This window comes from Phyllobates terribilis, unplaced genomic scaffold, assembly GCF_046119375.1.
Source record: "Phyllobates terribilis strain yellow unplaced genomic scaffold, ASM4611937v1 Scaffold_1__5_contigs__length_1240528914, whole genome shotgun sequence".
Classification (NCBI taxonomy): Eukaryota; Metazoa; Chordata; class Amphibia; order Anura; family Dendrobatidae; genus Phyllobates; species Phyllobates terribilis.
The window spans coordinates 428506355-428517671 of NW_027362761.1; the positions used below are offsets into that span (position 1 = coordinate 428506355).

The 11317-nt window shown below is 44.5% G+C and overlaps 1 protein-coding gene across 1 annotated transcript in view; it reads right to left on the reverse strand.

Moving 5' to 3' along the window:
* The window catches only part of MAN2A1 (mannosidase alpha class 2A member 1), a 165178-nt gene extending 163702 nt beyond the window's left edge, over positions 1–1476 (reverse strand). The window contains exon 1 of the mRNA XM_073677488.1: positions 914–1476. Coding sequence (XP_073533589.1) covers positions 914–1048 — 135 coding nt within the window. The 5' untranslated portion in view covers positions 1049–1476. The remainder of the gene's footprint in view (positions 1–913) is intronic.
* Between the last annotated feature and the right edge of the window lie 9841 nt (positions 1477–11317).

Here is an 11317-nt window from a genome sequence, read left to right on the forward strand (position 1 = left end):
GTCCAGAGGGAACGAGAGGGTCCAAGTCAAAATAAAAAAAAATATATATATATATATATATATATATATATATATATATATATATATATATATATATTATATACACACAAAATGCTTATTGATAAGGACCCATGCCCTGACAGACGAGGAACATTCATGGTATCAGGGAGATTTCTATCACTCTTGCCTGGAATTATTCTTAGAGAACACCCATTCACCACCTAGCAAATATACTACAAAACAATTTGGTGACATAAGACTGAATTGGAGGGGTTTTCCAAAATCTTGGGGCTCAAAGAATCGGACGACCCCTCAATGAGAACACAAGGTGTACAAGCAGAGCAGACCTTGTACACTCATGATCAGTGGGGGTCTCAGTAATATAGCTGACACCCCTTTAAGTAACATGACCTTAAAGTGATCTGCCTCCATATATCACAATGCAAACTGCACGCATTATTAAGTAGATTGCCTAGACATGATGGGGCTGGTGTACTTACTTTGAAAATTCGTCAAGGATGGATGGACTCCTAAAATTCTCATTTTATCATCAGGTGGGGACATTTTGTAAAGATTATAGAGCCATTCTGAAATAGATTCTCACAATAAGTACACCAGCCTCACCAGATCTAATAGCCAATAAAGTAAGCAGAAAACTGGCAGCAGATCGAGTGTAAAGTGTTTCAACTTAGAAAAAACAACGCTGCCCCTGTGCTGTGAGCCCGGGATGCTCCGCACTAGGGGCACCTGGTGATGCCCCCACTGCCCGGGCAGCTCCATGGCTTAGGATGTGCCCACACCACGTCCACAGCTGATCGGGCAGCGCTGGAGCCTTGTGTGGCAGCAGTGGGGCATGTCCTCAGTGCCACATACGGCATGGGGGGGGGGGTTAACACAGCAGGGCAGGACTCACCTGTGGAAATGCCCCCTCTCTGCGGGGGTTCTTCGGCTGGTCCAGCTGCCCCCGGTCCAGCATGAGATACAAGGAGAAGATCACGACACAGAATATCGCGCTGCCCAGCACCGTGATCTGCCGGCTCAGCTTCATCTTCCCGGGCAGCGCACACAGCTCCGACCAGTCCAGGTGCCCGGCTCACACAGAGCGCAGCATGCCAGGCAGTGCCCTCCGCTCACTGCTGCCCGAGCACAGTGTCACATGCTCCGGCTCCACAGGTCACACAGTGACAGAACGAACTTTCCCCCCCATGAGGGCTGAACCCAGAGAGTTCCTGCTGCACTCAGCACAGGGCAGAGCTTGTGCCCCCTCCCAAAGCAGCAGAGCCCCGGGACTTCCGCAGAGTGGTCTGCCCTCCTGGCCGGGGTCAGCGCCCAGAACCGCTCATCCCGGGCACACCAATCGCGTCCCGCTGTGTCCCGCGTCCTCAGTCCCAGCTCCCGGGAGCCGCGCCACAACTCCGACCAGCGGCTCCAGAATGCAACCACCGAGAGGCGGGGCTTCCAGGAAGGGGCGGGGACACCATGTGCTAAGGACGCGTCATACCGTCACAGCCCAGCGAGTGAGAGTGGTGACGTCACAGGATTCGGTCCGAGCAGTCACGCCCCTCTGGGGATTTGGGGTCGCTGTGTAGTTTGGTCTTTGAGGTCTGTACAGCGCCCTCCGTGTGTATAAGTGGGTGTGTATTATATATTCTGTGTGGGTATATACTGTATGTGTATAGTGTGTAGATGCCGTGTATGTATAGTGTTTATATAATGTGTATCTATTGTGTTTGTATACATGCTGTGTATAGACTTTGTATTTATAGTGTGTGTTCTGTAAATATATAGCATATATACTGTGTATGTATAGTGTGTGTATACAGTGTATGTATACTGTGTATATACTTTGTATCTATAGTGTGTTCTGTAAATGGATAGTGTATATACTGTGTATGTATAGTGTGTGTATACAGAGTATCTATAGTGTGTGGTGTATATGTTTAGTGTGTATTATATATACTGTGTACATGTATAGTGTGTAAACTGTGTATATATAGTGTGTATTATATATACTGTATGTGTACAGTGTGTGTATAGGGTGTATATATACTGTGTATCTATAGTGTGTGTATACTGTGTATATACTTTGTATCTATAGTGTGTGTTCTGTAAATGTATAGTGTATAGAGAATGCCAAGAGTGCGCAAAGCAGTCATCAAAGCAAAAGGTGGCTACTTTGAAGAATCTAGAATATAAGACATATTTTCAGTTGTTTCACACTTTTTTGTTAAGTATATAATTCCACATGTGTTAATTCATAGTTTTGATGCCTTCAGTGTGAATGTACAATTTTCAAAGTCATGAAAATACAGAAAAATCTTTAAAGGAGAAGGTGTGTCCAAATTTTTGGTCTGTACTGTATACCGTGTATGTATAGTGTGTATTATATATACTGTATATGTATAGTGTGTATATTGTGTATCTATAGTGTGTATATACTGTATATGTGTAGTGTGTATATACTGTATATGTGTAGTGTGTATATACTGTATACTGTGTATGTATAGGGTGTATAAACTGTGTTTATATACTGTGTGTATAGTGTGTGTTCTGTAAATGTATAGTGTATGTATAATGTGTGTATACTGTGTATCTATAGTGTGTATACTGTGTATACTTTATATTTGTTTCTGTAAATGTATAGTGTATGTATACTGTGTATGTGTATTATATATACTGTACATGTATATACTGTATATATATAGTGTGTATACTGTGTATCTATAGTGTGTGTACTGTGTGTATATACTGTATATATGTAGTGTATATATACTGTATATGTAGTGTGTACATACTTTATATGTAGTGTGTGTATACTGTATATGTATAGTGTTTATATACTGTGTGTATGTATAGAATGTGAGTATGTATAGTGTGTATTATATGTATTGTATATGTATAGTGTGTATATACTGTATATCTATAGTGTGTGTGTATACTGTGCATGTATAGTTTGTACATACTGTGTATCTATATACACACACTATAGATATACAGTATATACACACTATACATACACAGTATACACACACTACATATACAGTATGTACACACTACATATACAGTATATATACACACTACATATATACAGTATATACACACAGTACACACACTATAGATACACAGTATACACACTATACATATACAGTATATACATGTACAGTATATATAATACACATACACAGTATACATACACTATACATTTACAGAAAACATATAAAGTATACACAGTATACACACTATAGATACACAGTATACACACATTATACATACACTATACATTTACAGAACACACACTATACACACAGTATATATACACAGTTTATACACCCTATACATACACAGTATACAGTATATACACACTACACATATACAGTGTGTATGTATAAAATGTGAGTATGTATAGTGTGTATTATATGTATTGTATATGTATAGTGCGTGTATATACTGTATATCTATAGTGTGTGTGTATACTGTGTATGTATAGTTTGTACATACTGTGTATATACACATACTATAGATATACAGTATATACACACTATACATACACAGTATACACACACTATACATATACAGTATATACATACTATACTTATACAGTAAATATATAATACACACTATACATACATAGTATACACACACTATACATACACAGTGTATATACACTATACATATACAGTATATATAATACACACTATAGATACACAGTATATGCACACTATAGATACACAGTATATACACACTATACATACACAGTATACATATACTATAGATATACAGTATACATACACTTACACACTATATACACAGTATACATACACAGTATACACAAAGTATACATACACACACTATAAATACACAGTATACATACACTATAGATACAGAAAAACCAAAGACAAGCAAAATACCCAAGTAACTGGAAATAAATGGGTAAATCGCACATTGCAAAAATAATAATAAATAATGAAGGGTATTTAGTTAACATAATTTTGATCAAAATAATGTAAAAGCTATCCCGCAACATCACGGCAACCCTTATGGGACAGTCCTAACTATAATATTAAAACCTTACCATTGGTCAAGGGACGTACATATAGATAAGGGCAGAGAGACTGACGCCCTAGCAGAAGCATAGACCTGAGGCAGAATGAACCTTTCAGCTCAGACAAAGGGCGGCCACACCCTTATATGTACTAAAGCACACTGAACTACAAAGAAAAAACCTAGAAGTCTGAACTGAAACATAAATTGATGTGCATGCAAAATGTAAATGCATGTTCACACAAGGCCATTAGACAAAGAAAAACCAAAGACAAGCAAAATACCCAAGTAACTGGAAGTAAATGGGTAAATCACACAGTGCAAAAATAATAATAAATAATGAAGGGTATTTAGTTAACATAATTTTGATCAAAATAATGTAAAAGCTATACCGCCACGTCACGGCAACCCTTATGGGACAGTCCTAGCTCTAATATTAAAACCTTACCATTTGTCAAGTGACGTACATATGGATAAGGGCAGAGAAACTGACCCCCTAGTAGAAGCATAGAAATGAGGCAGAATGAACCTTTCAGCTCAGACAAAGGGCGGCCACACCCTTATACAGTTATATGAAAAAGTTTGGGCACCCCTATTAATCTTAAGCTTAATGTTTTATAAAAATTGGTGTTTTTGCAACAGCTATTTCAGTTTGATATATGTAATAACTGTTGGACACAGTAATGTTTCTGCCTTGAAATGAGGTTTATTGTACGAACAGAAAATGTGCAATCTGCATTCAAACAAAATTTGACAGGTGCATAAGTATGGGCACCTCACCAGAAAAGTGACATTAATATTTAGTAGATCCTCCTTTTGCAAAAATAACAGCCTCTAGTCGCTTCCTGTAGCTTTTAATGAGTTCCTGGATCCTGGATAAATGTATTTTTGACCATTCCTCTTTACAAAACAATTCCAGTTCAGTTAAGTTTGATGGTCGCCGAGCATGGACAGCCCTCTTCAAATGATCCCACAGATGTTCAATAATATTCAGGTCTGGGGACTGGGATGGCCATTCCAGAACATTGTAATTGTTCCTCTGCATGAATGCCTGAGTAGATTTGGAGCGGTGTTTTGGATCATTGTCTTGCTGAAAGATCCATCCCCTGCGTAACTTCAACTTTATCACTGATTCTTGAACATTATTGTCAAGAATCTGCTGATACTGAGTGGAATCCATTCGTCCCTCAACTTTAACAAGATTCCCGGTGCCGGCATTGGCCACACAGCCCCAAAGCATGATGGAACCTCCACCAAATTTTACTGTGGGTAGCAAGTGTTTTTCTTGGAATGCTGTGTTTTTTTGCCGCCATGCATAAAGCCTTTTTGTATGACCAAATAACTCAATCTTGGTTTCATCAGTCCACAGGACCTTCTTCCAAAAAGAAATTGGCTTCTCCAAAAGTGCTTTTGCATACCTCAGCCGACTCTGTTTGTGGCGTGCTTGCAGAAACGGCTTCTTTCGCATCACTCTCCCATACAGCTTCTCCTTGTGCAAAGTGCGTTGTATAGTTGACCGATGCACAGTGACACCCTCTGCAGCAAGTTGATGCTGCAGCTCTCTGGAGGTGGTCTGAGGATTGTCCTTGACAGATCTCACCATTCTTCTTCTCTGCCTTTCTGATGTTTTTCTTGGCCTGCCACTTCTGGCCTTAACAAGAACTGTCCCTGTGTTCTTCCATTTCCTTACTATGTTCCTCACAGTGGAAACTGACAGGTTAAATCTCTGTGACAGCTTTTTGTATCCTTCCCCTGAACAACTATGTTGAATAATCTTTGTTTTCAGATCATTTGACAGTTGTTTTGAGGAGCCCATGATGCCTCTCTTCAGAGGAGATTCAAACAGGAGAACAACTTGCAAGTGGCCACTTTAAGTAGCTTTTCTCATGATTGCATACACCTGGCTATGAAGTTCAAAGCTCAATGAGGTTACAAAACCAAAAAAAGTGCTTTAGTAAGTCAGTAAAATGTAGGTAGGAGTATTTAAAACAAGAAAATGATAAGGGTGCCCATACTTATGCACCTGTCAAATTTTGTTTGAATGCAGATTGCACATTTTCTGTTAGTACAATAAACCTCATTTCAAGGCAAAAACATTACTGTGTCTAATAGTTATTACAGGTTGACCGTGGTCCGTGATGCAACACCCACCTAATTTTTTTAAAGGGTGTTTATGATGCCCATAAAAAAAAAAATGTATACAGTATGTTCATGTATACCCCCCAGGGATAAATGTTTGTCAGCCCATACACTTAGTGCATGGGCATTACAAGTATAGGAATCCCGCTCCTTTCTAATGGGAACATTTTTTTATGAGGCCCTCCTCCACATCTTTTCCAAGGGGCTTTGAAGTACCTCCAAATTTTTGGCAGCCCTTGCATTCACTGCATAGGCCAACACTATGGGAGACTCTCTCCTTTCTAATGGGAATTTGTTGTTACTGTGGCCCTGCTCTGTGTGTCTTTAAATTCTTAGTGGTGTTTTTACTAAAATTGGTCAGTCATTGGACTCACTGCATACCCTATAACTGTATAGCAGACTCTCTCCTTTCTAATGGGAACATGTCGTACCTTGTTACTGTGGCCCTGCTCTGTGTGTCTTTAAATTCTTAGTGGGGTTTTATGTAAAATTGTCAGCCGTTGGACTCACTGCATACCCTATAACTGTATAGCAGACTCTCTCCTTTCTAATGGGAACATGTCGTACCTTGTTACTGTGGCCCTGCTCTGTGTGTCTTTAAATTCTTAGTGGGGTTTTTCCTAAAATTGTCAGCCGTTGGACTCACTGCATACCTTATAACTGTATAGCAGACTCTCTCCTTTCTAATGGGAACATGTCGTACCTTGTTACTGTGGCCCTGCTCTGTGTGTCTTTAAATTCTTAGTGGGGTTTTATCTAAAATTGTCAGCCGTTGGACTCACTGCATACCCTATAACTGTATAGCAGACTCTCTCATTTCTAATGGGAACATGTCGTACTTGTTACTGTGGCCATGCTCCATGTGTCTTTAAATTCTTAGTGGTGTTTTTACTAAAATTGGTCAGTCATTGGACTCACTGCATACCCTATAACTGTATAGCTGACCCTCTCCTTTCTAATGGGAACATGTCGTACCTTGTTACTGTGGCCCTGCTCCGTGTGTCTTTAAATTCTTAGTGGGGTTTTTCCCAAATTTTGGTAGCTCTTGCAGTCATAGCATGGGCATTACCACTATAGGAGACCCGCTCCTTTATAATGGGAACATTTTTTTTACTGAGACCCTCCTCTATGTCTCTTCAAAGGGGTATTGGGTTGCATCCAAATTTTTGGCAGCCCTTGCAGTCACTGGATACGCAATAACAGTATAGGAGACCCACTTGTTAATAATGGGAACAACAAAGCATAGCCGGCTGATGGCTCTCTAACAATAGCTAGGGCCGACTGCTGGCCTTTTAAGAATAGTAAGGGCCGTCTGATGTCCCTTTAAAAATAGGCTTTATGACTTTCAGAGTCCCTCCATCATAAATAAAACAGGATGTGTCTGATGATGTGTCACACACCACATTGCCAGATAAGGTTGTAAAATGTTAAAATGGCATTTCCCGGTGAATGCATTTGTCTTAAAAAAAAAAAAAAAAAACAGAAAAAAACCAAAACAATAGGATCTGTCTTTAGTATAAAAAACAGCGTCACCAATTTAACAACAATGTGATCACATTGTTCAGCTCATGCACCTCCTCCTCCATCTCCGAAATTACCACATCAGTCACAAGCTGACAGCACTGCAGCACAGCCTTGACCACGCGGCAACAGGCTGTGCTGAAGATAACATGCTTAATTCTTAATTGACAAACCGCCCAGCGCTGCGGAGTTGTTGAAAGCTGTAACACAGCAGCCTGATCTGTGGCTCTCACCGCTGAGCATACAGCCAGGCATGGTCGTGTGTGACAATGGGCGGAACCTGGTGACGGAGAAATGACAGCCGGGGTAGATACGGTTTCCCTCTATGCCAGTCCTTTCACCAAGCTAAAGAATATGGCTGTTGTGAAATACAACTCCCACTGAGAAGCTGTTTCAGATTGAAAAACATTGTGCCCACCAGAGGATTTGATTCTGAGGGCTAACCTTTCTCCCCCGCTCAAGAGCCCCATAGCAGCTGCAAAGTTAGCGCTATCATGAACTCTCCTGAGGTAGAAGCCAAGGCACACCAGAGGATTCTCTGGTGGGACCGTCCAACCCTGCCAAGAAGCAGTCCTGGCTAAGAAAAGTGTGTGGGAAGGTTCCCGGTCACTCTATGGCTGCTTTTTTACTGAGGAGGAAACACACGCAAACACGGGGAGAACATACAAAGTCCTTGCAGATGTTGTCCTTGCTGCAATTTGAACCCAGGATCCCAGCGCTGCAAGTCTTCAGTGCTAACCACTGATCCAATGTGCTGCCTGTAACGGGTCCGGGAGGCGGAACCTCTGAGCTACTATACAAGGGGGCGGCCCTTGTAAGGGAGCGGGTGGCAGTCTCCGGGTGAACGGACAGGGAGTTACGGCAAGTGATCAGGGCAGTCTCTGGGTAAGGGGTAGGTACGACCTGTGATGGCAGAACCTCCGGGTAGGCTAGCAGGCAGATGGTAGACGTGTGCTCCCAGGTGAGCAAGCGAGAGTCTCTGGAATAGCAGGTGGTCACGGCACGTGACGGCGGAACCTCCGGGCTGGCAGGCAGGTAGGTAACGGAGAAGCGCTCCCAGGTGAGCGGGCAAGAGTCTCTGAGATAGCTGGTGGTCACAGCACGTGACAACGGAGCCTCCAGGCTGGCAAGCAGGCAGGTAGCGGAGAAGCGCTCCCAGGTGAGCGGGCAAGCTGGTCCATAGACAGACTGACCGGAGTTGTAAGGCAGACCGTCGGACCTCAGGCAGGCAGGCAGGTAACAAGTATTCAGGCAGGAATCAGGCAGGTAACTAGCAGGAAACTGGCAGGAAACTGGCAGGTAACTGGCAACGGGACCTGAGGGCTGAAGCACAGGTGAGACACAGGTGCAAACAACATTGCTCGGGCACCTCCATTTTGGAGGAGGTGCCTTATATATGATGAAGTCCTCCGGCCATTGGCCGGGGACTCCTTAGGACGGCGCGCGCGGCCCCTTTAAGAGGAGGGGAGCGCGCGCGCGCGCGCCCTAAGCACAGGGGCCGGGAAGGAGCGCGCGCTGAGAGCAGAGCGGGAGGAGGACGCCGGGAAGGAGCGCGCGCTGACAGCAGAGCGGGGAGAGGACGCCGGGCACGGAACAGAGCAGTGAGGGGAGCAGCGTCCCTGCCTAGCAGAGGGCAGGGACGCCAGCGCTACAGTACCCCCCCCTTTAGGCCCCCCCTTTTTTAGGCCAGACAGAAATTTAGCTAGGATGAGAGGGGCATGGATGTTCTCCCGGGGCTCCCACGTTCTCTCCTCAGGACCAAACCCCTTCCAATCTACTAGAAAAAAGGTCTTTCCTCTTACCCTTTTGGTGGCAAGAATGTTCTCTACCTCAAACTCGTCCTCAGCAGAAACCGGAGCAGGAGGCGTACCTGTAGACTTGGAAAAAGAGTTAAGCACCACAGGTTTGAGGAGAGACACATGGAAGGAGTTAGGGATCCGTAAGTTGGCCGGGAGTTTCAATTTATAGGCCACCGGGTTGATCTGGCTGATGACCTCCAGTGGGCCGATGAACCGAGGCCCTAACTTATAGGAAGGGATCTTGAGCCGGACATATTTGGACGAGAGCCAGACTTTATCCCCAGGGCGGAATTGAGGAGGGTCCAGACGTTTTTTGTCAGCGTGTCTTTTCATACGCTCGGAAGACAGAAGGAGTGCGGACCGGGTACTCTCCCATATGGAGGAAAATTTGTTAACAAGAGATTCCGCAGCCGGATTGTCCGCCGAGGTGGAGACGGGAAACGGGATCCGAGGATGCTGACCGTAGACTACAAAAAACGGGGATTTGGAGGAAGACTCGCTCTCGTGATTGTTGTACGAGAATTCGGCCCATGGCAGGAGATCCACCCAGTCAGAATGGTGGGCATTAACGAAGTGCCGAAGGTAACTGGTCAGGTTCTGATTGATCCGCTCCACTTGACCATTAGACTGTGGGTGGTAAGCGGAGGAGAAGTCCAGGGTGACGTCCAGCAATTTACAAGTGGCTCTCCAGAAACGGGAAGTGAACTGTACCCCACGATCCGACACGATGTGACGGGGCAGGCCATGAAGACGGAAGATGTGGCGGATAAAGTCTTTAGCCAGCTCGGGTGCAGACGGAAGACCTGGCAGTGGAATGAAGTGAGCCATCTTGGAGAAGCGGTCAGCGACCACCCAAATGACCGTACAACCGGCAGAGACGGGTAGATCAGTAATGAAGTCCATCGCTATATGCTGCCAGGGGGCAGCAGGTACTGGCAGAGGTAGGAGGCGGCCGGCCGGCAGGTGTCTCGGAACTTTGTTGCGGGCGCAGGACACACAGGCAGAAACAAAGTCTATTACATCCTTGTGCAGGTTAGGCCACCAGTTGTGCCGGGTAATAAGCTGGAGGGTCTTTTTCTGACCGGCGTGGCCAGCTAGTTTAGACGAATGACCCCAGTGTAGGATCTTCTCCCGATCAGGTACAGGTACGAACGTCTTACCAGGAGGAAGACGATTTAGACTCACGGGAGCCACCTGCATTACTCTGGCGGGATCGATGATATGTTTCGGATCCTCCTCGAGATCAGACACCAGAAAGGACCGAGACAAGGCGTCCGCCTTGACGTTTTTGTCAGCCGGGCGAAAATGAAGGACAAAATCAAAACGAGCAAAAAACAAGGACCACCGGGCTTGGCGCGGGTTAAGTCTCTGGGCATGCTGGAGGTAAGCCAAGTTCTTGTGGTCAGTGTAAATTATTACCGGGTGAAGAGCCCCCTCGAGCAGGTAACGCCACTCCTCCAATGCCAGTTTGATGGCCAATAACTCTCGGTCTCCTATGGAATAGTTGCGCTCAGAGGAGGAGAAGAGTTTAGAGAAGAAGCCACAAGTTACCATCCTCCCGGAAGATGATTTTTGAGTAAGTACCGCTCCGGCTCCAGAGGAGGAGGCGTCAACCTCCAGGAAGAACTGTTTGTTGCCATCTGGGCGATGCAGCACCGAGGCGGAAGAGAAGGCCTGTTTAAGGGAAAGAAAGGCCTCCTCTGCTTCGGGTGGCCACTCTTTGGGATTAGTACCTTTACGGGTGAGCGCAGAAATTGGAGCCGTCCGGGAAGAGAAGTGTGGTATGAAGAGGCGGTAGTAGTTGGCGAAGCCCAGGA